Genomic DNA, 26,006 nt, shown 5'->3' with positions numbered 1-26,006 from the left:
AAAAAATAATCACAACAATTACAAAAAATTACAATGAACTGAAGAATGACTTTGTCTCTTTTTGTGATCAAGTTTTTATTGTGCAAATGTAAAGCAGTTAGTTTAGATCTAATCATCAATAACACAGTAATAACGCAGTAATAACAGTGATAATGCAGTAATAACAGTGATAATGCAGTAATAACACAGTAATAACGCAGTAATAACAGTGATAACAGTGATAATGCAGTAATAACACAGTAATAACGCAGTAATAACAGTGATAACAGTGATAATGCACTAGTTAAATCTGTTAATCCAATCATGAAGTCCTGTTTTTTTGAATGAGCTGAGCCACGTGACCTGAAAGTAAAGACCGGTTTGTTTTTGTTTTAGAGAAAAAAACTGAAAGGAAAAAAAGTGAAAAGAGAGGAACCGACAGGAAGTGGAGGAGTCGGGCCTTCAAAATAAAAGTCTTTGGTTTTCTTTGGGAGTTTTTCCTGTCGGGGGGGGGCTCACCTGTTGTAATATAATAATAATATAATAGTCAGTGGTATTAGTTTGGTGTAGGCTCCTCTCCTGAAAAAGAGATTCTTAATCCGGGACTTTCCTGGTGTAGACTGACCTGTTTTTGAAGTTTCCTCATCAGCTCCATCTAGTGTGCAAACTACAGTATTACAACCACATTGACCTGGAAAAGTAAATAAAGAAAATATTCTATGTAGTACTTTTATATCCAAACATTCGGTATGAAGCACAAGCAAAAGTCCTGTCGGGTCACACGGGGAAACTAGTAAATAAGTTACTAATAAATAAGCAGAGGAAGTGTCGCCAAAGTATTTACTCAAGTCACAGTTACTCAAGTAAAAGTACTCAGATAAAATGTTACTCGAGTACTGTGTGTAACTATTAGAGGGAAAAAGAAAAAGTCAGATTTATTTGTAATGACGTCGTAAATTGTGTGAAAGAAAGAAAATACAGAAAACTAAATAATGGTGAAGAACAAGGAGCACGAGACGAACTACAGTTATATTCACTGTCTATAATATAAGTAGTGCTCTGGTACTCTGGTGCTCTGGTCCTCAGGCGCTCTGGTGCTCTGGTGCTCTGGTGCTCTGGTGCTCTGGTATTCTGGTGCTCTGGTGCTCTGGTGCTCTGGTCCTCAGGCGCTCTGGCGCTCTGGTGCTCTGGTGCTCTGGTGCTCTGGTATTCTGGTGCTCTGGTGCTCTGGTGCTCTGGTCCTCAGGCGCTCTGGTGCTCTGGTGCTCTGGCGCTCTGGTGCTCTGGCGCTCTGGCGCTCTGGTATTCTGGTGCTCTGGTGCTCTGGTGCTCTGGTGCTCTGGTACTCTGGTACTCTGGTATTCTGGTGCTCTGGTGCTCTGGCGCTCTGGCGCTCTGGCGCTCTGGCGCTCTGGCGCTCTGGCGCTCTGGCGCTCTGGCGCTCTGGCGCTCTGGCGCTCTGGCGCTCTGGCGCTCTGGCGCTCTGGCGCTCTGGCGCTCTGGCGCTCTGGTACTCTGGTGCTCTGGTGCTCTGGTGCTCTGGTACTCTGGTACTCTGGTACTCTGGTGCTCTGGTGCTCTGGTACTCTGGTGCTCTGGTGCTCTGGTGCTCTGGTGCTCTGGTACTCTGGTGCTCTGGTGCTCTGGTGCTCTGGTACTCTGGCGCTCTGGCACTCTGGCGCTCTGGCGCTCTGGCACTCTGGTGCTCTGGCGCTCTGGTGCTCTGGTACTCTGGTGCTCTGGTGCTCTGGTACTCTGGTACTCTGGTGCTCTGGTGCTCTGGTACTCTGGTACTCTGGTACTCTGGTACTCTGGTGCTCTGGTGCTCTGGTGCTCTGCTCCTACCTATACTCGAGTCAAAGTCCTGGGCCCGTTTCAATCCTGTTTTATCTACGGGTTAAATTATGAGTTCAATCAAGTCTCTGGTTCAAACCGGGTTAAACTTCATTGTGACTTTATCGTGACTTTATTCAGGGCTGCCAACTCTTTTCACCGTGAGACACACGCATTTGAGCGCCTTCACACGCTCAACCAAAAAATATCCCTGACTTTTTGCAGTGAGCGGCTGCAGGACCGACCAAAGTCTCTCTCCAGAGTCTGGTGAAAAGTTGGCCTGTTTATTGTGACTTTATTGTGAAGGTCTGCGCAGGAAGCGGCCGCTCTTCTCGCTCTTCTTTCTTCTTTCTTTGGCTCAAAGCGCAGAAAGAGCCGCAGCTGCGAAGGACCTGAAACTGTGGAACTTTTCTTCATCTGAAACACGACAAAAACCCGAGAATGAAACATGAAAACACGGGATGACCGGACACGGAGTCACGCGGGAATAATGCGGGAATAATGCGGGAATAATGCGGGAATAATGCGGGAATATCCAGACTTTCGGACGCGTTTCTTTCGAAGCCCGAGGAGGTGAGAGACTTTTCACACTTTGTTTTCGCTGCGGTTCGTGTCTCACAAACTGTGACAGAGAAACGAGTCTTTGTTGTTTCTTCTTCTCCTGTTGTGACGCTTTTAACCAACAACAATAACAGGTTTAAAAGAGAAAAGAAAAGAACGGACTAAAGCCCAGGCAGGTCTACATCCGGGTCCAACACGCTGAGGTTTAAACCAGGACGAAACATAAACCAGGACGAAACTTTCCCACAGAAAGTAGGGTTAAACCAGGCCTGAATATGTGAAAACTAGGACTAAACTAACCAATTAACTAACTAACCATAACCAACTAACCATAACTAACTAACCCTAACTAACTAACCCTAACTAACTAACCACCTAAAGCAGGCTCAGCTCCAGTGTTTAGAGACTCTAACCTCCACATTAACTCTGCTCCACTTTGATAAAGCTCAGTCATAAACACAAACAGTTTATCCTCTAAACTAGTGGTTCTCAACCTGGGGGTCGCGAGACAAATATGGGGGGTCGCCAGATCATTTATATAAAATAAACATGTTTTCATTAGCGTATAATCTAATGTGTTATTGTAGCGTGTGTTATTTTACCAGAGGGACATTATTTGTTCGTAGTTTGATGAATTTTATTTCAGCCATTTGTTTTTTCCCTTTGTTTTCTAAGAATTCTGGAGGCTCGTGCTTCTATTTCCCACAGTGTGCCCCGGCAACCCCCGCCTGAACTCAGCACTTTTCCTCCAGTTCGGTTTTGCCCAAATCTAAAAGCTTCTGGAAAAGAAGTCAAAATAGCAACAAACAAGACAAACTTTATAAGCCGTCAACAAAAGAAGAAGAAGATCTTTATTTATAAAGTGCTTTCACAGACATGGTCACAAAGCGCTTTACATGAGACACTTGTACATTCACTCCACACTCGGTGTAAACTACATGTGTAGCTTCAGCGCCCCCTGGGGGAGACTGTCAGAGGCGCTTTCGCGACTACACACGTCTGCGCCAACGGACCCTCTGACACCACCAGACATCCACTCACACACATCATTCATCCTGGCCTATTGTGCATGTTTTTAGTGTTGGGGAAACCGGAGTACCCGGAGGAAACCTACGCAGACACGGGGAGAACATGCTCCACACAGAAAGGCCCGTCCAGGTGGGAATCGAACCCGGGACCTTCTAGCTGTGAAGCGAGAGCACTAACCACTGCGCCACCGAGCCGCCCCCAAAAGCGAGAAAATCATGCAATGAAAAACAAAACTCAAAAAGTGACGACAACCCGAGGGAAAAGATCATTTTGCATCAGGTTTGTAGGTCTTAGCTTTCAAATGAGGTGTTGCACTGGCCTGTAGGCTGTGAGCTTTTAGATTTGGGTAAAGCTGAGCTGGTTGTGTTTTCGTCACACTTTTTGAAGCTTGATCACATTAGGCTCGGTCAATATGAAGTGAAACTGAGGCCAAACACAGACACATTTATCCGTCCAGTGTCGTTTAAACCAACATCTCCCAGACCAGGTCCCAGAGGAAAGATCTGAAAACGCCGTTCACGTGGCTCCAAACGATCACAGCTCCAGAGTCTGTGATCCATGATGACCTGATACTGAGCTTTCCTCATGGATCTGTGAGGGTTTGACTCCGCCCCTCTTTGCTCCACAAGCCACAGGTGACGAGTAGAAAAACACGAGTCAGTTTTTAACTGACAGGAAAAGTCAAAAAGTCTGGAGGAGGAATCGCACTTTTCACAGCGGTTCCTTGAAGCACTTTGAGCCTAAAGACGCTGAATAAATGTGACCATTTACCATTTAGGCTTAACAGAACTACAGCTTTAGTTACTTTAGTTAAACCAAGCCCAAAAATGTGAAAACTGGACAAAAATAACTAACTAACTAACTAACTAACTAACTCACTAACTCACTGAAGCAGAATCAGGCGGTTTAAAGACTGACCTCAATAATAATCCTGCTCTACTTTGATAAACACAAACCCTTTAAAGATTTTAACCTCTTAACTCTCGCCTGAACCAAACACATTGTCTCCAGTTCAGTTTTACCCAGTTTTTAGCTTCTGGACTGGAGCTCACATACCCCAGGCCAGAGTAACGCCTCATTTGAAAGCTAAGACCTACAAAACTGATCTAAGTTGTCGTATTTTTGTTGCTTTTTCATCACTTTTCTGTTGGGTTTTTGTTGCTATTTTGATGCTTTTACCAAGAAGCTTTTAGATTTAGGTAAAGTCGAAGTGTGCTCGTCTAAACCAGATAAAGTTCGTCTGAATCTCCCGTCGTTTTCAAACCTGTATCGTCTCAAAGAGTTCAGTTTGTTTCTCCTGCTTTTTATTTTTGCAATAATGTTTAATTGGCCTTTTTCAATCGGGAACTTTATTAAACTCTGAGTCTGAACCAGGAATCATCATCATCATCCTCATCCTCCTCATCCTCATCAGGACTAACCCTAAAGTCTCCAAAAGTCCCTCAGGTCCTCGTCTGCGTCCGTGTGGTTCAGTTTCAGGCCGAGTCGGTGAAAGCGAACTGAGCTCTGGGTTAGTGATGATGATGTGGAGTTTTGTGGCTGAAACGTCTCATTGTTTTGGATCATCATTACTGTCTTCATCACTATCATCCAGAAACCACAGAAGATTATCTCATGTAAAGTGCGACTCCAGTGATTTACCTGAAGTAAAAGACTGAACGACCTGAAGTTAGTCACAGACTTTAGGACTTGAAGAATCAACTAAACCCTAAAGATTTGACTTTCCCGTTGCCTTGTAATGTAATGATTCCAGCTCTTCCCTGTGACCTCATCTGCATACGCCCGGTTATAAACACTGACTTCATGTTATCACCGTGACCCTTAGACTCCGACCAACGACACGAGTCTGAGACGCCGCGGTGCTGCTATACAGGCGGGCGCTCGGAGGCGGGCGCTCGGAGGCGGGCGCTCGGAGGCGGGCGCTCGGAGGCGGGCGCTGGGAGGCGGGCGCTGGGAGGCCGGCGCTCGGAGGCCGGCGCTCGGAGGCCGGCGCTCGGAGGCCGGCGCTCGGAGGCCGGCGCTCGGAGGCGGGCGCTCGGAGGCGGGCGCTCGGAGGCGGGCGCTCGGAGGCGGGCGCTCGGAGGCGGGCGCTCGGAGGCGGGCGCTGGGAGGCGGGCGCTCGGAGGCCGGCGCTGGGAGGCGGGCGCTGGGAGGCGGGCTTTAGTCACATCTTCACTGGTCGTCTGATGGATGTAGCGATTATCTTCTAGCACGATAATCACGATAATCAAAAAATATGGCCATAAATTAATCGCTGCATTTTTAGCGTGATTAACGATAATGTTGTTTATCGTCCCGTCCCTAAAATCCAGTAATGCAAACAACAGACTGTAAGAAAACTGAAAACTGAAACGGTTTCTTTAAAGGGTTTAGCGCAGGTCGGTTTAGAAAAGAAAACGGAAACATTTACAGAATGAATTTACCACTTATCGAGCCGATACCACATACTTGGTAAACTAAACCTTCTGTCTTTCTAAAAGAACAAAACAATAATAGTTTTAACCTAAGAAGACAGTATGAACCTTTTACAAAGACCACATACTCATTAATGAGGTCCCGATACCACTTAACTATATTCCTCATAGAGCTGCATTTATCACAGAATAACTCCCTAATCCAGAGTCTGAGCTGGAGTTAAACACGGCTAAATGCTGGGTCTGCAGAGTTTACAAAACGACAGGCTAATGTGGCTAACTGCATCTGGAAAACTAACCCAGTGACTAAAAAGTCCTCAGAAACCAGAAAATAAAGAGATGCTGCATGTTCATATGGAGCAAAAAATAATCCAAATGCTGAAGGTGAGGCTAAGTTACTTCGACACAGGAAAATACACACAGTTGTAGTACTATTATTAAATATAAAAATGAATGATGAGGCACAAGCTTTAAGTACCTTTTGGACTGTTCTGTGTGTGATGGACAGTTTCAGTTTATTTTCTGATATAACGACTTTAGGTTTACTCAAGGAAATGCAAATGAGTAAAGTCTACAAACACTTACTCACACAAGTATTGATAAAACAAGGTGACATGAACTCTTTCTCTCTGCAAACCTTTCCTGACTCATTCTTTAGTGTTTCTGAGTCTGAAACTCTGACTGAACAAAGCCTCTGTGTGAGACATCGGTGACGTCGTGTTTCCTGAAAAGAAGCTTAAAACTCTGACGCTGCAGTTTGAGCGGTGACTGAGGTCAGGTGTTTCTCAGGTGTTTCTCAGGTGTTTCTCTGGTGTTACTCCGGTGTTACTCCGGTGTTAGTCCGGTGTTTCTCAGGTGAACCTCTCATGCTCCACGACCGACAGAAATGATCCTAACTTTTTTTTTTGCATTGTTGCCATATTTTTGTCACATTTTCGGAGTTCTTGCTTGTTTTTGTTGCTATATTTATATATATATATTTTTTTTTAAAGTTTTTAGATTTGGGTAAAGCCAAGATTAAGAGGATCAGGATGTGTTTTTTTTTTTGTTTACAAAAATGAATACAAATACTTTGTTTCCTAATACTTAAAATCATAGAGAACATGTCAAATAGAATGAAATAAGAATTTCAGGAATATTGAATTTTAAGTTTAAACACAGTCTTTTAAACATGACTCTTTTATTATGACTTTATTTTACAGAACCTTGATACTTTGTACGTAGCTACATTTAGAACAATGTAATGTGCTCTGCAACGATGTGTAGTAACTTGTACCTGTGGGTTAGATACACAATGTAGTAATATGTACTAGTACTTTGTAGGGACATAATGTAAAAGAACACGAGACCTTTTAGGGTTAGGGCTTTAGGTTAGTTATGTCTTATTACATTATATACTTACAAACATATCATTCCATTGTGTATCTAACCCATAGGTACAAGTTATTACAAGTTGTTACAGAGCACATTATAGTATTGTACATTTAGTTTAGTACAATGTATCAAGGTACTGTAGAATAAAGTGTTACCTATTTTTAAGGCAAAGTCATGACTTCAATAATTCATCTGAGTTCATGGGAAAAGACATTGTTGATGTTTGAACAATAGCATTAGTTATTAGTTATTCTATTTTAAAATTGTCCTTTTAAAATCCTTGAACGTCAAGGACCCAGAAACAGCTGCTCATCAGGAGCGACACGACGTTCCTCAGGGAGGCTTTGACGTTTGGACGGATGTGACTGAACGACAAACAGAATTAGGAAAGTTTAAACTCAAAGGTTGTTATTTAACTTTTTAAATGTTTTTCCAGCTGTATTGTTGATCAATCTTATTCCCATCTCAGTTTGTCGTTCTTCGGTCTAAAATAAGTAAAGACAACAGTTTTATCTAATATCTGTTGAAGTTTCCATTAATAACGTTTATTCACTGCACCGTCTCTAAGGCGTCTTGTGTTCCGGTGGTTCTCTGGAGCTGAAGGACAGACTGAGGAGTTTTTTAGAATCACAGCAGTTTGTGGAAAAAGGAAGCAGCGTCAGTTTCCTCTTTTCACCGACGACTTTGAGGAGAATAAAAGTCTGTGGTTGAGTTCATGACTCACTTCAAAAACGTCACAAAAGATTCCAGGATTAATAAACCAGGAACCTGTGAATCCCTGATTAATCATGAATCGAAATGATGCAAACGGAACCATCTCAATGTAGATGATGATGTTTGGTAAAATGTGATGTTCATTTTGGCCAATATTGCCGAGCCCTATGTACGGGGCTGAGGTCACAGGGAGGTTCCTCACGCTGTAAATACAGTGAGGTCCATAAATATTGGAACATCGACTCAATTCTTTTACTTTTAGCTCTACAAACCACAACAATCGATTTCATATTAAACAACAAAGATGTGCTTGAACTGCAGACTCTCAGCTTTAATGAGTATTTACATCCAAATCAGATGAACGGTGGGATTAAAACCGTTTGTATGTGACTTTTTAAGGAACTGAAAGTAATGGAACAAGTGGCTGCTCAGCTGTTCCATGGCCAGGTGTTTCCCTCATTATCCCATTTAAAAAGAAACAGATGTGACGTCCATTTGTGTGTCAAGTCAACAATGAAGAGAAGACTTCACCAGAGAGAACGATTAACCACAAGGTGTAAAGCCTCAAAAACAGGAGGCAAAAAGCCTTCACAGTTCTGTCCTGGGACAGATGAGACAAAGACAACTTGTCCCAGAGTGATGGAAGAGAAGAGTCTGGAGAAATAAAGGAAACATCACCTCCTCAGTGAAACATGGTGGTGCAGCATCATGGCATGGGCTTGTCTGGGCCAATGGAACTGGTTCCCTTGTATTTGTTGATGATGTGACTGTATTGTGACAATATTATGAGCTCATAATACGCGGCTTCACAGATGGACAATGACCCGAAGCCAAAGAGCTTTTTGAAATGTTATTCAGTGCATTTCACTTGTTAAAGACCAAACTGAAGGGAAAATGTCCCAAGAACAAGTAGGAACTGAAGATATGGCAGAGCATCACCAGGGATGAAACCAAGCGTCTGAGACGTCTGTGCCTTCTTTATTTCCTTTCTTTAACCAGGTACAACTCATTGAGATTTACAATCTCTTTTTCAAGAGTGACCTGGCCCAGAGACTTCAGGCTGTCACCGACTGTAAAGGATTTGAGACCAAATATTCAAAATGAAAAAGTTAGATTCATAATTGTTACTTTGTCCCATTACTTTTGGTCCCTTGTAAAGTGGGAATGTAAATAGCCTCAAATGAAAGCTGGAAGTCTGCAGTTTAGCTACATACTGGTTGTTTCATTTCAGATATTTTGAGGTGGTTTATAGAGCCAAAAAGATGAGAATTGAGTCGATGTCCCAATCTTGCTACAGCAAGACGTTCCTGAGTTAAACATGTACAATAGGTCATAAATACTAATATGTTTAGTTTATTTCTTTGTTCCAGACACTGAGGCTCGTCATGTCGACGTCGAGGCCAGAGCGAAGAGGCAGCTTCTTCAAGGTACACACAGGACGACTGAGAGCTTCTTTAAAGGCCATTCTCTCCTGGACGACTGAGAGCTTCTTAAAGGCCATTCTCTCCAGGACGACTGAGAGCTTCTTAAAGTCCATTCTCTCCAGGACGACTGAGAGCTTCTTAAAGGCCATTCTCTCCAGGACGACTGAGAGCTTCTTAAAGTCCATTCTCTCCTGGACGACTGAGAGCTTCTTTAAAGGCCATTCTCTCCAGGACGACTGAGAGCTTCTTTAAAGGCCATTCTCTCCAGGACGACTGAGAGCTTCTTTAAAGTCCATTCTCTCCTGGACGACTGAGAGCTTCTTAAAGGCCATTCTCTCCAGGACGACTGAGAGCTTCTTTAAAGGCCATTCTCTCCAGGACGACTGAGAGCTTCTTAAAGGCCATTCTCTCCTGGACGACTGAGAGCTTCTTTAAAGTCCATTCTCTCCTGGACGACTGAGAGCTTCTTTAAAGTCCATTCTCTCCTGGACGACTCTTCAGATACTTCCGATACTGATCCGATATTTTGACTCTTCAGATACTTCCGATACTGATCCGATATTTCGACTCTTCAGGCCGATAATGATCGATAGTGTTGAGTTAAGGCTAAAATGAAACTTTTACATCATTTTACATTAAACAGCAGCAGCAGATGTTCTGGTTTCAGCTGGATCTGCATCGAAAGGACCTTTATGTTTATGTGACAGAAACAGAACCACGTGGATCATTATTCTGTAGAAACGAGAGTGCAGGTCCTGAATCTGCTGCAGCTCCAGCCTGCAGGTTTACCGCAGCACTGAGGTGAACCTGCGTCTTTATGGGGATCCCGATACCGATACTGAATATCGGATCGTTGCAGCCCTAAGAAGCTGAGTCTGGGATCGTCTGAAATAACTGCAGCTGTGTTTTAAGTTGTTCGTCTGTAATTGTAACAGATCCTTGTTTGTGTCTCAGCTGATCGAGTCTTTGGCCTGTGAACTCGTGACTCTGAAGAAGGAGATGGGCCATAAATCTAAGTCTGCAGACGCCGACTTCAGTCACTTCAACGACTCGAATGAATCTGAGGACCCGGGAAGGTCAGTGCAGCCACCAGAGGGTGCTGTGTGTTTCATTACAGTGACTCTGTCTGACCACCAGGCGGCGCTGTCTCTGATTGTCGCTGTTTGTCTCTGATTGTCGCTGTTTGTCTCTAATTGTCTCTGTCTGTCTCTGTCTGACCACCAGGCGGCGCTGTCTCTGTCTGTCTCTGTTTGTCTCTGTCTGACCACCAGGCGGCGCTGTCTCTGATTGTCGCTGTTTGTCTCTGATTGTCGCTGTTTGTCTCTAATTGTCTCTGTCTGTCTCTGTCTGACCACCAGGCGGCGCTGTCTCTGTCTGTCTCTGTTTGTCTCTGTCTGACCACCAGGCGGCGCTGTCTCTGATTGTCGCTGTTTGTCTCTGTTTGTCTCTGATTGTCGCTGTTTGTCTCTAATTGTCTCTGTCCTTGTCTCTGTCTGACCACCAGGCGGCGCTGTCTCTGTCTGTCTCTGTTTGTCTCTGTCTGACCACCAGGCGGCGCTGTCTCTGTCTGTCTCTGTTTGTCTCTGTCTGACCACCAGGCGGCGCTGTCTCTGATTGTTGCTGTTTGTCTCTGTTTGTCTCTGTTTGTCTCTGTCTGACCACCAGGCGGCGCTGTCTCTGATTGTTGCTGTTTGTCTCTGATTGTCTCTGTCCTTGTCTCTGTCTGTCTCTGTCTGTCTCTGTCTGACCACCAGGCGGCGCTGTCACTGATTGTCTCTGTCCTTGTCTCTGTCTGACCACCAGGCGGCGCTGTCTCTGATTGTCTCTGTTTGTCTCTGTTTGTCTCTGTCACTGATTGTCTCTGTCCTTGTCTCTGTCTCTGATTGTCTCTGATTGTCTCTGTCCTTGTCTCTGTCTCTGATTGTCTCTGTCTGTCTCTGTCTGACCACCAGGCGGCGCTGTCACTGATTGTCTCTGTCCTTGTCTCTGTCCTTGTCTCTGTCCTTGTCTCTGTCCTTGTCTCTGTCCTTGTCTCTGTCCTTGTCTCTGTCTGACCACCAGGCGGCGCTGTCACTGATTGTCTCTGTCTGTCTCTGTCTGACCACCAGGCGGCGCTGTCTCTGATTGTCTCTGTCTGTCTCTGTTTGTCTCTGTCTGTCTCTGTCTGACCACCAGGCGGCGCTGTCTCTGATTGTCTCTGTCTGTCTCTGTCTGTCTCTGTCTGACCACCAGGCGGCGCTGTCACTGATTGTCTCTGTCTGTCACTGATTGTCTCTGTCTGTCTCTGTTTGTCTCTGTCTGTCTCTGTCCTTGTCTCTGTCTGTCTCTGTCTGTCTCTGTCTGACCACCAGGCGGCGCTGTCACTGATTGTCTCTGTCTGTCTCTGTTTGTCTCTGTCTGTCTCTGTCTGTCTCTGTCTGTCTCTGTCTGTCTCTGTCTGACCACCAGGCGGCGCTGTCTCTGATTGTCTCTGTCCTTGTCTCTGTCTGACCACCAGGCGGCGCTGTCACTGATTGTCTCTGTCCTTGTCTCTGTCTGTCTCTGTCTGTCTCTGTCTGTCTCTGTCTGTCTCTGTCTGACCACCAGGCGGCGCTGTCACTGATTGTCTCTGTCTGTCTCTGTCTGTCTCTGTCTGTCTCTGTCTGACCACCAGGCGGCGCTGTCTCTGATTGTCTCTGTCCTTGTCTCTGATTGTCTCTGTCTGTCTCTGTCTGACCACCAGGCGGCGCTGTCTCTGATTGTCTCTGTCCTTGTCTCTGTCTGTCTCTGTCTGACCACCAGGCGGCGCTGTCTCTGATTGTCTCTGTCTGTCTCTGTCTGTCTCTGTCTGACCACCAGGCGGCGCTGTCACTGATTGTCTCTGTCTGTCTCTGTTTGTCTCTGTCTGTCTCTGTCCTTGTCTCTGTCTGTCTCTGTCTGTCTCTGTCTGTCTCTGTCTGTCTCTGTCTGTCTCTGTCTGACCACCAGGCGGCGCTGTCTCTGATTGTCTCTGTCCTTGTCTCTGATTGTCTCTGTCTGTCTCTGTCTGACCACCAGGCGGCGCTGTCACTGATTGTCTCTGTCTGTCTCTGTCCTTGTCTCTGTCTGACCACCAGGCGGCGCTGTCACTGATTGTCTCTGTCTGTCTCTGTCTGTCTCTGTCTGTCTCTGTCTGACCACCAGGCGGCGCTGTCTCTGATTGTCTCTGTCCTTGTCTCTGATTGTCTCTGTCTGTCTCTGTCTGACCACCAGGCGGCGCTGTCACTGATTGTCTCTGTCTGTCTCTGTCCTTGTCTCTGTCTGACCACCAGGCGGCGCTGTCTCTGATTGTCTCTGTCTCTGATTGTTTCTGTCCTTGTCTCTGTCTCCACAGTGTGGACGAGGACGTGAGTGGCCTGTTTCTGCGCGGCGCCCCCTGCTGGGGGGCGGGGCCTGGCCTCAGGGACTCGGGGTACTCCGGGTTCTCCCCTCACAGACGAATCACGCTTCTGGAGCGACTGGTCCGGACCCACAATGTGTGGCTGCAGCTGGCCCTCAGTCAGCAGGGGGCGCTCACACTGCTGCAGAAGCAACCTCCACGGGTAAGACCCTGACGGACCCTGTCAGAGGGTAAGACCCTGTCGGAGGGTAAGACCCTGTTAGACCCTGATGGAGGGTAAGACCCTGATGGAGGGTTAGACTCTGATGGAGGGTAAGACCCTGATGGAGGGTTAGACCCTGTTAGACCCTGATGGAGGGTTAGACCCTGTTAGACCCTGTTAGACCCTGATGGAGGGTTAGACCCTGATGGAGGGTTAGACCCTGTTAGACCCTGTTAGACCCTGATGGAGGGTTAGACCCTGATGGAGGGTTAGACCCTGATGGAGGGTTAGACCCTGATGGAGGGTTAGACCCTGATGGAGGGTTAGACCCTGTTAGACCCTGTTAGACCCTGATGGAGGGTTAGACCCTGATGGAGGGTTAGACCCTGTTAGACCCTGATGGAGGGTAAGACCCTGATGGAGGGTTAGACCCTGTTAGACCCTGTTAGACCCTGATGGAGGGTTAGACCCTGATGGAGGGTTAGACCCTGATGGAGGGTTAGACCCTGATGGAGGTTAGACCCTGATGGAGGGTTAGACCCTGATGGAGGGTTAGACCCTGATGGAGGGTTAGACCCTGATGGAGAGTTAGACCCTGATGGAGGGTTAGACCCTGATGGAGGGTTAGACCCTGATGGAGAGTTAGACCCTGATGGAGGGTTAGACCCTGATGGAGGGTTAGACCCTGATGGAGAGTTAGACCCTGATGGAGGGTTAGACCCTGATGGAGGGTTAGACCCTGTTAGACTCTGATGGAGGGTTAGACCCTGATGGAGGGTAAGACCCTGATGGAGGGTTAGACCCTGATGGAGGTTAGACCCTGATGGAGGGTTAGTCCCTGATGGAGGGTTAGACCCTGTTAGACCCTGATGGAGGGTTAGACCCTGTTAGACCCTGATGGAGGGTTAGACTCTGATGGAGGGTTAGACCCTGTTAGACCCTGATGGAGGGTTAGACCCTGATGGAGGGTTAGACCCTGATGGAGGGTTAGACCCTGATGGAGGGTTAGACCCTGATGGAGGGTTAGACCCTGATGGAGGGTTAGACCCTGATGGAGGGTTAGACCCTGTTAGACTCTGATGGAGGGTTAGACCCTGATGGAGGGTTAGACCCTGATGGAGGGTTAGACCCTGATGGAGGGTTAGACCCTGATGGAGGGTTAGACCCTGATGGAGGGTTAGACCCTGATGGAGGGTTAGACCCTGATGGAGGGTTAGACCCTGATGGAGGGTTAGACCCTGTTAGACCCTGATGGAGGGTTAGACTCTGATGGAGGGTTAGACTCTGATGGAGGGTTAGACTCTGATGGAGGGTTAGACCCTGATGGAGGGTTAGACCCTGTTAGACCCTGATGGAGGGTTAGACTCTGATGGAGGGTTAGACTCTGATGGAGGGTTAGACCCTGATGGAGGGTTAGACCCTGATGGAGGGTTAGACCCTGTTAGACCCTGATGGAGGGTTAGACTCTGATGGAGGGTTAGACTCTGATGGAGGGTTAGACCCTGATGGAGGGTTAGACCCTGATGGAGGGTTAGACCCTGATGGAGGGTTAGACCCTGATGGAGGGTTAGACCCTGATGGAGGGTTAGACCCTGATGGAGGGTTAGACCCTGTTAGACCCTGTTAGACCCTGATGGAGGGTTAGACCCTGATGGAGGGTTAGACCCTGATGGAGGGTTAGACCCTGATGGAGGGTTAGACCCTGTTAGACCCTGATGGAGAGTTAGACCCTGATGGAGGGTTAGACCCTGTTAGACCCTGATGGAGGGTTAGACCCTGTTAGACCCTGATGGAGGGTTAGACCCTGTTAGACCCTGATGGAGGGTTAGACCCTGATGGAGGGTTAGACCCTGATGGAGGGTTAGACCCTGTTAGACCCTGATGGAGAGTTAGACCCTGATGGAGGGTTAGACCCTGTTAGACCCTGATGGAGGGTTAGACCCTGTTAGACCCTGATGGAGGGTTAGACCCTGATGGAGGGTTAGACCCTGTTAGACCCTGATGGAGAGTTAGACCCTGATGGAGGGTTAGACCCTGATGGAGGGATAGACTCTGATGGAGGGTTAGACCCTGATGGAGGGTTAGACCCTGATGGAGAGTTAGACCCTGATGGAGGGTTAGACCCTGATGGAGGGTTAGACCCTGATGGAGGGTTAGACCCTGATGGAGGGTTAGACTCTGATGGAGGGTTAGACCCTGATGGAGGGTTAGACCCTGATGGAGAGTTAGACCCTGATGGAGGGTTAGACCCTGATGGAGGGTTAGACCCTGATGGAGGGTTAGACTCTGATGGAGGGTTAGACCCTGATGGAGGGTTAGACCCTGATGGAGGGTTAGACCCTGATGGAGGGTTAGACCCTGTTAGACCCTGATGGAGGGTTAGACTCTGATGGAGGGTTAGACCCTGATGGAGGGTTAGACCCTGATGGAGGGTTAGACCCTGATGGAGAGTTAGACCCTGATGGAGGGTTAGACCCTGATGGAGGGTTAGACCCTGATGGAGGGTTAGACCCTGATGGAGGGTTAGACCCTGATGGAGGGTTAGACCCTGATGGAGGGTTAGACCCTGATGGAGGGTTAGACCCTGTTAGACCCTGATGGAGGGTTAGACCCTGTTAGACCCTGATGGAGGGTAAGACCCTGATGGAGGGTAAGACCCTGTTAGACTCTGATGGAGGGTTAGACCCTGATGGAGGGTTAGACCCTGATGGAGGGTTAGACCCTGATGGAGGGTTAGACCCTGATGGAGGGTTAGACCCTGATGGAGGGTTAGACCCTGATGGAGGGTTAGACCCTGTTAGACCCTGATGGAGGGTAAGACCCTGATGGAGGGTTAGACCCTGATGGAGGGTAAGACCCTGATGGAGGGTTAGACCCTGATGGAGGGTAAGACCCTGATGGAGGGTTAGACCCTGTTAGACCCTGATGGAGGGTTAGACCCTGATGGAGGGTTAGACCCTGATGGAGGTTTAGACCTTGATGGAGGGTAAGACCCTGATGGAGGGTTAGACCCTGATGGAGGGTTAGACCCTGATGGAGGTTTAGACCTTGATGGAGGGTTAGACCCTGATGGAGGGTTAGACCCTGATGGAGGGTTAGACCCTGTCGGAGGGTTAGACCCTGATGGAGGGTTAGACCCTGATGGAGGGTTAGACCCTGATGGAGGGTTAGACTCTGATGGAGGGTTAGACCCTGATGGAGGGTTAGACCCTGATGGAGGGTTAGACCCTGATGGAGGGTTAGACCCTGATGGAGGGTTAGACTCTGATGGAGGGTTAGACCCTGATGGAGGGTTAGACCCTGATGGAGGGTTAGACCCTGATGGAGGGTTAGACCCTGTTAGACTCTGATGGAGGGTTAGACCCTGATGGAGGGTTAGACTCTGATGGAGGGTTAGACCCTGATGGAGGGTTAGACTCTGATGGAGGGTTAGACTCTGATGGAGGGTTAGACTCTGATGGAGGGTTAGGCCCTGATGGAGGGTTAGACCCTGATGGAGGGTTAGACCCTGATGGAGGGTAAGACCCTGATGGAGGGTTAGACCCTGATGGAGGGTTAGACCCTGATGGAGGGTTAGACCCTGATGGAGGGTAAGACCCTGTCAGAGGGTTAGACCCTGTTAGACCCTGATGGAGGGTTAGACCCTGATGGAGGGTTAGACCCTGATGGAGGGTTAGACCCTGTTAGACCCTGATGGAGGGTTAGACCCTGATGGAGGGTTAGACCCTGATGGAGGGTTAGACCCTGTTAGACTCTGATGGAGGGTTAGACTCTGATGGAGGGTTAGACTCTGATGGAGGGTTAGACCCTGATGGAGGGTTAGACCCTGATGGAGGGTTAGACTCTGATGGAGGGTTAGATTCTGATGGAGGGTTAGACCCTGATGGAGGGTTAGACCCTGATGGAGGGTTAGACTCTGATGGAGGGTTAGACCCTGATGGAGGGTTAGATCCTGATGGAGGGTTAGACCCTGATGGAGGGTTAGACCCTGATGGAGGGTTAGACCCTGATGGAGGGTAAGACCCTGATGGAGGGTTAGACCCTGATGGAGGGTTAGACTCTGATGGAGGGTAAGACCCTGATGGAGGGTTAGACCCTGATGGAGGGTTAGACCCTGATGGAGGGTTAGACTCTGATGGAGGGTAAGACCCTGATGGAGGGTTAGACCCTGTTAGACCCTGATGGAGGGTTAGACTCTGATGGAGGGTTAGACCCTGATGGAGGGTTAGACCCTGATGGAGGGTTAGACCCTGATGGAGGGTTAGACCCTGATGGAGGGTTAGACCCTGATGGAGGGTTAGACCCTGATGGAGGGTTAGACCCTGTTAGACCCTGATGGAGGGTTAGACCCTGATGGAGGGTAAGACCCTGATGGAGGGTTAGACTCTGATGGAGGGTTAGACTCTGATGGAGGGTTAGACCCTGATGGAGAGTTAGACCCTGATGGAGGGTTAGACCCTGATGGAGGGTTAGACCCTGTTAGACTCTGATGGAGGGTTAGACTCTGATGGAGGGTTAGACCCTGATGGAGGGTTAGACTCTGATGGAGGGTTAGACCCTGTTAGACTCTGATGGAGGGTTAGACCCTGTTAGACCCTGATGGAGGGTTAGACCCTGATGGAGGGTTAGACCCTGTTAGACTCTGATGGAGGGTTAGACTCTGATGGAGGGTTAGACCCTGATGGAGGGTTAGACCCTGTTAGACCCTGATGGAGGGTTAGACCCTGTTAGACTCTGATGGAGGGTTAGACCCTGTTAGACCCTGATGGAGGGTTAGACCCTGTTAGACCCTGATGGAGGGTTAGACCCTGATGGAGGGTTAGACCCTGTTAGACTCTGATGGAGGGTTAGACCCTGATGGAGGGTAAGACCCTGATGGAGGGTTAGACCCTGATGGAGGGTTAGACCCTGATGGAGGGTTAGACCCTGATGGAGGGTTAGACCTTGTTAGACCCTGATGGAGGGTTAGACCCTGATGGAGGGTTAGACCCTGTTAGACTCTGATGGAGGGTTAGACCCTGATGGAGGGTTAGACCCTGATGGAGGGTTAGACCCTGATGGAGGGTAAGACCCTGATGGAGGGTTAGACCCTGATGGAGGGTTAGACCCTGATGGAGGGTTAGACCCTGATGGAGGGTTAGACCCTGATGGAGGGTTAGACCTTGTTAGACCCTGATGGAGGGTTAGACCCTGATGGAGGGTTAGACCCTGATGGAGGGTAAGACCCTGATGGAGGGTTAGACCCTGATGGAGGGTTAGACCCTGATGGAGGGTTAGACTCTGATGGAGGGTAAGACTCTGATGGAGGGTTAGACCCTGATGGAGGGTTAGACCCTGATGGAGGGTTAGACCCTGATGGAGGGTTAGACTCTGATGGAGGGTAAGACCCTGATGGAGGGTTAGACCCTGTTAGACCCTGATGGAGGGTTAGACTCTGATGGAGGGTTAGACCCTGATGGAGGGTTAGACCCTGATGGAGGGTTAGACCCTGATGGAGGGTTAGACCCTGATGGAGGGTTAGACCCTGATGGAGGGTAAGACCCTGATGGAGGGTTAGACTCTGATGGAGGGTTAGACTCTGATGGAGGGTTAGACCCTGATGGAGGGTTAGACCCTGATGGAGGGTTAGACCCTGATGGAGGGTTAGACCCTGATGGAGGGTTAGACCCTGATGGAGGGTTAGACCCTGATGGAGGGTTAGACCCTGATGGAGGGTTAGACCCTGATGGAGGGTTAGACTCTGATGGAGGGTTAGACCCTGATGGAGGGTTAGACCCTGATGGAGGGTTAGACCCTGATGGAGGGTTAGACCCTGATGGAGGGTTAGACCCTGATGGAGGGTTAGACCCTGATGGAGGGTTAGACCCTGATGGAGGGTTAGACCCTGATGGAGGGTTAGACCCTGATGGAGGGTTAGACCCTGATGGAGGGTTAGACCCTGATGGAGGGTTAGACCCTGATGGAGGGTTAGACCCTGATGGAGGGTTAGACCCTGATGGAGGGTTAGACCCTGATGGAGGGTTAGACCCTGATGGAGGGTTAGACTCTGATGGAGGGTTAGACCCTGATGGAGGGTTAGACCCTGATGGAGGGTTAGACTCTGATGGAGGGTTAGACCCTGATGGAGGGTTAGACCCTGATGGAGGGTTAGACTCTGATGGAGGGTTAGACCCTGATGGAGGGTTAGACCCTGTTAGACCCTGATGGAGGGTTAGACTCTGATGGAGGGTTAGACTCTGATGGAGGGTTAGACTCTGATGGAGGGTTAGACTCTGATGGAGGGTTAGACTCTGATGGAGGGTTAGACCCTGATGGAGGGTTAGACCCTGATGGAGGGTTAGACCCTGATGGAGGGTTAGACCCTGATGGAGGGTTAGACTCTGATGGAGGGTTAGACTCTGATGGAGGGTTAGACCCTGATGGAGGGTTAGACTCTGATGGAGGGTTAGACTCTGATGGAGGGTTAGACTCTGATGGAGGGTAAGACCCTGATGGAGGGTTAGACCCTGATGGAGGGTTAGACCCTGTTAGACTCTGATGGAGGGTTAGACCCTGATGGAGGGTTAGACCCTGTTAGACCCTGATGGAGGGTTAGACTCTGATGGAGGGTTAGACCCTGTTAGACCCTGATGGAGGGTTAGACCCTGATGGAGGGTTAGACCCTGTTAGACCCTGATGGAGGGTTAGACCCTGATGGAGGGTTAGACTCTGATGGAGGGTTAGACTCTGATGGAGGGTTAGACCCTGATGGAGGGTTAGACCCTGATGGAGGGTTAGACCCTGATGGAGGGTTAGACCCTGATGGAGGGTTAGACCCTGATGGAGGGTTAGACCCTGATGGAGGGTTAGACCCTGATGGAGGGTTAGACCCTGACGGAGGGTTAGACCCTGATGGAGGGTTAGACCCTGATGGAGGGTTAGACCCTGATGGAGGGTTAGACCCTGATGGAGGGTTAGACTCTGATGGAGGGTTAGACCCTGATGGAGGGTTAGACCCTGATGGAGGGTTAGACCCTGTTAGACTCTGATGGAGGGTTAGACCCTGATGGAGGGTTAGACCCTGTTAGACCCTGATGGAGGGTTAGACCCTGTTAGACTCTGATGGAGGGTTAGACCCTGATGGAGGGTTAGACCCTGATGGAGGGTTAGACCCTGATGGAGGGTTAGACCCTGATGGAGGGTTAGACCCTGTTAGACTCTGATGGAGGGTTAGACCCTGATGGAGGGTTAGACCCTGATGGAGGGTTAGACCCTGTTAGACTCTGATGGAGGGTTAGACCCTGATGGAGGGTTAGACCCTGTTAGACTCTGATGGAGGGTTAGACCCTGATGGAGGGTTAGACCCTGTTAGACCCTGATGGAGGGTTAGACCCTGTTAGACTCTGATGGAGGGTTAGACCCTGATGGAGGGTTAGACCCTGTTAGACTCTGATGGAGGGTTAGACCCTGATGGAGGGTTAGACCCTGTTAGACCCTGATGGAGGGTTAGACCCTGATGGAGGGTTAGACTCTGATGGAGGGTAAGACTCTGATGGAGGGTTAGACCCTGATGGAGGGTTAGACCCTGATGGAGGGTTAGACCCTGATGGAGGGTTAGACCCTGATGGAGGGTTAGACCCTGATGGAGGGTAAGACTCTGATGGAGGGTTAGACTCTGATGGAGGGTTAGACCCTGATGGAGGGTTAGACCCTGTTAGACCCTGATGGAGGGTTAGACCCTGATGGAGGGTTAGACCCTGATGGAGGGTTAGACCCTGATGGAGGGTTAGACCCTGATGGAGGGTTAGACCCTGATGGAGGGTTAGACCCTGTTAGACCCTGATGGAGGGTTAGACTCTGATGGAGGGTTAGACCCTGATGGAGGGTTAGACCCTGATGGAGGGTTAGACCCTGATGGAGGGTTAGACTCTGATGGAGGGTAAGACCCTGTTAGACCCTGATGGAGGGTAAGACCCTGATGGAGGGTTAGACCCTGTTAGACCCTGATGGAGGGTTAGACCCTGATGGAGGGTAAGACCCTGTTAGACCCTGATGGAGGGTAAGACCCTGATGGAGGGTTAGACCCTGATGGAGGGTTAGACCCTGATGGAGGGTTAGACCCTGATGGAGGGTTAGACCCTGATGGAGGGTTAGACCCTGATGGAGGGTTAGACCCTGTTAGACCCTGATGGAGGGTTAGACTCTGATGGAGGGTTAGACTCTGATGGAGGGTTAGACTCTGATGGAGGGTTAGACCCTGATGGAGGGTTAGACCCTGATGGAGGGTTAGACCCTGATGGAGGGTTAGACCCTGATGGAGGGTTAGACTCTGATGGAGGGTTAGACCCTGATGGAGGGTTAGACCCTGATGGAGGGTTAGACCCTGATGGAGGGTTAGACCCTGATGGAGGGTTAGACCCTGATGGAGGGTAAGACCCTGATGGAGGGTTAGACCCTGATGGAGGGTTAGACCTTGTTAGACCCTGATGGAGGGTTAGACCCTGATGGAGGGTAAGACCCTGTTAGACCCTGATGGAGGGTAAGACCCTGATGGAGGGTTAGACCCTGATGGAGGGTAAGACCCTGATGGAGGGTTAGACCCTGTTAGACCCTGTTAGACTCTGATGGAGGGTTAGACCCTGATGGAGGTTAGACCCTGATGGAGGGTTAGACCCTGATGGAGGGTTAGACCCTGATGGAGGGTTAGACCCTGTTAGACCCTGATGGAGGGTTAGACCCTGATGGAGGGTTAGACCCTGATGGAGGGTTAGACTCTGATGGAGGGTTAGACTCTGATGGAGGGTTAGACCCTGATGGAGGGTTAGACCCTGATGGAGGGTTAGACCCTGTTAGACCCTGATGGAGGGTTAGACCCTGATGGAGGGTTAGACTCTGATGGAGGGTTAGACCCTGATGGAGGGTTAGACTCTGATGGAGGGTTAGACCCTGATGGAGGGTTAGACCCTGTTAGACCCTGTTAGACCCTGATGGAGGGTTAGACCCTGATGGAGGGTTAGACCCTGATGGAGGGTTAGACCCTGTTAGACTCTGATGGAGGGTTAGACCCTGATGGAGGGTTAGACCCTGATGGAGGGTTAGACCCTGATGGAGGGTTAGACTCTGATGGAGGGTTAGACCCTGATGGAGGGTTAGACCCTGATGGAGGGTTAGACCCTGATGGAGGGTTAGACTCTGATGGAGGGTTAGACTCTGATGGAGGGTTAGACCCTGATGGAGGGTTAGACCCTGATGGAGGGTTAGACCCTGATGGAGGGTTAGACCCTGTTAGACCCTGATGGAGGGTTAGACCCTGATGGAGAGTTAGACCCTGATGGAGGGTAAGACCCTGATGGAGGGTTAGACCCTGATGGAGGGTTAGACTCTGATGGAGGGTTAGACCCTGATGGAGGGTTAGACCCTGATGGAGGGTTAGACCCTGTTTGACCCTGATGGAGGGTTAGACTCTGATGGAGGGTTAGACCCTGATGGAGGGTTAGACCCTGATGGAGGGTTAGACTCTGATGGAGGGTTAGACCCTGATGGAGGGTTAGACCCTGATGGAGGGTTAGACCCTGATGGAGGGTTAGACCCTGATGGAGGGTTAGACTCTGATGGAGGGTTAGACCATGATGGAGGGTTAGACCCTGATGGAGGGTTAGACCCTGTTAGACCCTGATGGAGGGTTAGACCCTGATGGAGGGTTAGACCCTGATGGAGGGTTAGACCCTGTCAGAGGGTTAGACCCTGTCAGAGGGTTAGACCCTGATGGAGGGTTAGACCCTGATGGAGGGTTAGACCCTGTCAGAGGGTTAGACCCTGTCAGAGGGTTAGACCCTGATGGAGGGTTAGACCCTGATGGAGGGTTAGACCCTGATGGAGGGTTAGACCCTGATGGAGGGTTAGACCCTGATGGAGGGTTAGACCCTGATGGAGGGTTAGACCCTGATGGAGGGTTAGACCCTGATGGAGGGTTAGACCCTGATGGAGGGTAAGACCCTGATGGAGGGTTAGACCCTGATGGAGGGTTAGACCCTGATGGAGGGTTAGACCCTGATGGAGGGTTAGACCCTGATGGAGGGTTAGACCCTGATGGAGGGTTAGACCCTGATGGAGGGTTAGACCCTGATGGAGGGTTAGACCCTGTCAGAGGGTTAGACCATGATGGAGGGTAAGACCCTGATGGAGGGTTAGACCCTGATGGAGGGTAAGACCCTGTCAGAGGGTTAGACCCTGTCAGAGGGTTAGACCCTGATGGAGGGTTAGACCCTGTCAGAGGGTTAGACCCTGTCAGAGGGTTAGACCATGATGGAGGGTTAGACCCTGTCAGAGGGTTAGACCCTGTCAGAGGGTTAGACCATGATGGAGGGTTAGACCCTGTCAGAGGGTTAGACCCTGTCAGAGGGTTAGACCCTGATGGAGGGTTAGACCCTGATGGAGGGTTAGACCCTGTCAGAGGGTTAGACCCTGTCAGAGGGTTAGACCCTGATGGAGGGTTAGACCCTGATGGAGGGTAAGACCCTGTCAGAGGGTTAGACCCTGATGGAGGGTTAGACTCTGATGGAGGGTTAGACCCTGTCAGAGGGTTAGACCCTGATGGAGGGTTAGACCCTGATGGAGGGTTAGACCCTGATGGAGGGTTTGACCCTGATGGAGGGTTAGACCCTGTCAGAGGGTTAGACCCTGATGGAGGGTTAGACCCTGATGGAGGGTTAGACTCTGATGGAGGGTTAGACCCTGATGGAGGGTTAGACTCTGATGGAGAGTTAGACCCTGATGGAGGGTTAGACTCTGATGGAGGGTTAGACTCTGATGGAGGGTTAGACCCTGATGGAGGGTTAGACCCTGATGGAGGGTTAGACCCTGTCAGAGGGTTAGACCCTGATGGAGGGTAAGACCCTGTCAGAGGGTTAGACCCTGTCAGAGGGTTAGACCCTGATGGAGGTTAGACCCTGATGGAGGGTTAGACCCTGATGGAGGGTTAGACCCTGATGGAGGGTTAGACCCTGTTAGACCCTGATGGAGGTTAGACCCTGATGGAGGTTAGACCCTGATGGAGGGTTAGACCCTGATGGAGGGTTAGACCCTGATGGAGGGTTAGACCCTGATGGAGGTTAGACCCTGATGGAGGGTTAGACCCTGATGGAGGGTTAGACCCTGATGGAGGGTTAGACCCTGATGGAGGGTTAGACCCTGACGGAGGGTTAGACCCTGTTAGACCCTGATGGAGGGTTAGACCCTGACGGAGGGTTAGACCCTGTTAGACCCTGATGGAGGGTTAGACCCTGATGGAGGGTTAGACCCTGATTGAGGGTTAGACCCTGTTAGACCCTGATGGAGAGTTAGACCCTGATGGAGGGTTAGACCCTGATGGAGGGTTAGACCCTGATGGAGGGTTAGACCCTGTTAGACCCTGATGGAGGGTTAGACCCTGATGGAGGGTTAGACCCTGATGGAGGGTTAGACCCTGTTAGACCCTGATGGAGGGTTAGACCCTGATGGAGGGTTAGACCCTGTTAGACCCTGATGGAGAGTTAGACTCTGATGGAGGGTTAGACCCTGATGGAGGTTAGACCCTGATGGAGGGTTAGACCCTGATGGAGGGTTAGACCCTGATGGAGGGTTAGACCCTGATGGAGGGTTAGACCCTGTTAGACTCTGATGGAGGGTTAGACCCTGATGGAGGGTTAGACCCTGTTAGACCCTGATGGAGGTTAGACCCTGATGGAGGTTAGACCCTGATGGAGGGTTAGACCCTGATGGAGGGTTAGACCCTGATGGAGGGTTAGACCCTGTTAGACCCTGATGGAGGGTTAGACCCTGATGGAGAGTTAGACCCTGATGGAGGGTTAGACCCTGATGGAGGGTTAGACCCTGATGGAGGGTTAGACCCTGATGGAGGGTTAGACCCTGATGGAGGGTTAGACCCTGATGGAGGTTAGACCCTGATGGAGGGTTAGACCCTGATGGAGGGTTAGACCCTGATGGAGAGTTAGACCCTGATGGAGGGTTAGACCCTGATGGAGGGTTAGACCCTGACGGAGGGTTAGACCCTGATGGAGAGTTAGACCCTGATGGAGGGTTAGACCCTGATGGAGAGTTAGACCCTGATGGAGGGTTAGACCCTGATGGAGGGTTAGACCCTGATGGAGGGTTAGACCCTGATGGAGGGTTAGACTCTGATGGAGGGTTAGACCCTGATGGAGGGTTAGACTCTGATGGAGGGTTAGACCCTGATGGAGGGTTAGACCCTGATGGAGAGTTAGACCCTGATGGAGGGTTAGACCCTGATGGAGGGTTAGACCCTGATGGAGGGTTAGACCCTGTTAGACCCTGATGGAGAGTTAGACCCTGATGGAGGGTTAGACCCTGATGGAGGGTTAGACCCTGTTAGACCCTGATGGAGGGTTAGACCCTGATGGAGGGTTAGACCCTGATGGAGGGTTAGACCCTGACGGAGGGTAAGACCCTGATGGAGGGTTAGACCCTGATGGAGGGTAAGACCCTGATGGAGGGTTAGACCCTGATGGAGGGTTAGACCCTGATGGAGGGTTAGACCCTGATGGAGGGTTAGACCCTGATGGAGGGTTAGACCCTGATGGAGGGTTAGACCCTGATGGAGGGTTAGACCCTGATGGAGGGTTAGACCCTGATGGAGGGTTAGACTCTGTCGGAGGGTTAGACCCTGATGGAGGGTTAGACCCTGTTAGACCCTGATGGAGGGTTAGACCCTGATGGAGGGTTAGACCCTGATGGAGGGTTAGACCCTGATGGAGGGTTAGACCCTGATGGAGGGTTAGACCCTGATGGAGGGTTAGACCCTGATGGAGGGTTAGACCCTGATGGAGGGTTAGACCCTGATGGAGGGTTAGACCCTGATGGAGGGTTAGACCCTGACGGAGGGTTAGACCCTGTCAGAGGGTTAGACCCTGATGGAGGGTTAGACTCTGATGGAGGGTTAGACCCTGATGGAGGGTAAGACCCTGATGGAGGGTTAGACCCTGATGGAGGGTTAGACCCTGATGGAGGGTTAGACTCTGATGGAGGGTTAGACTCTGATGGAGGGTTAGACCCTGATGGAGGGTTAGACCCTGATGGAGGGTTAGACCCTGATGGAGGGTTAGACCCTGATGGAGGGTTAG

General features: G+C 49.9%; 1 protein-coding gene across 1 annotated transcript in view; it reads left to right on the top strand.

The window, feature by feature from the left end:
• Positions 1-2,192: 2,192 nt before the first annotated feature.
• The window catches only part of LOC306971955 (ras and Rab interactor 2-like), a 77,077-nt gene continuing 53,263 nt past the window's right edge, over positions 2,193-26,006 (top strand). Inside the window, exons 1-4 of the mRNA XM_079568398.1 lie at positions 2,193-2,385; positions 9,275-9,331; positions 10,283-10,404; positions 12,681-12,888. Of these exons, the coding sequence (XP_079424524.1) occupies positions 9,290-9,331; positions 10,283-10,404; positions 12,681-12,888 (372 nt within the window). The 5' untranslated portion in view covers positions 2,193-2,385; positions 9,275-9,289. The remainder of the gene's footprint in view (positions 2,386-9,274; positions 9,332-10,282; positions 10,405-12,680; positions 12,889-26,006) is intronic.

The sequence above is a fragment of the Gobius niger genome (assembly GCF_951799975.1).
Source record: "Gobius niger genome assembly, chromosome: 12".
Taxonomy (NCBI): Eukaryota; Metazoa; Chordata; class Actinopteri; order Gobiiformes; family Gobiidae; genus Gobius; species Gobius niger.
The sequence above is the reverse complement of the archived record's forward strand: the minus strand, read 5'-3'. Positions and strand labels throughout refer to the sequence as shown.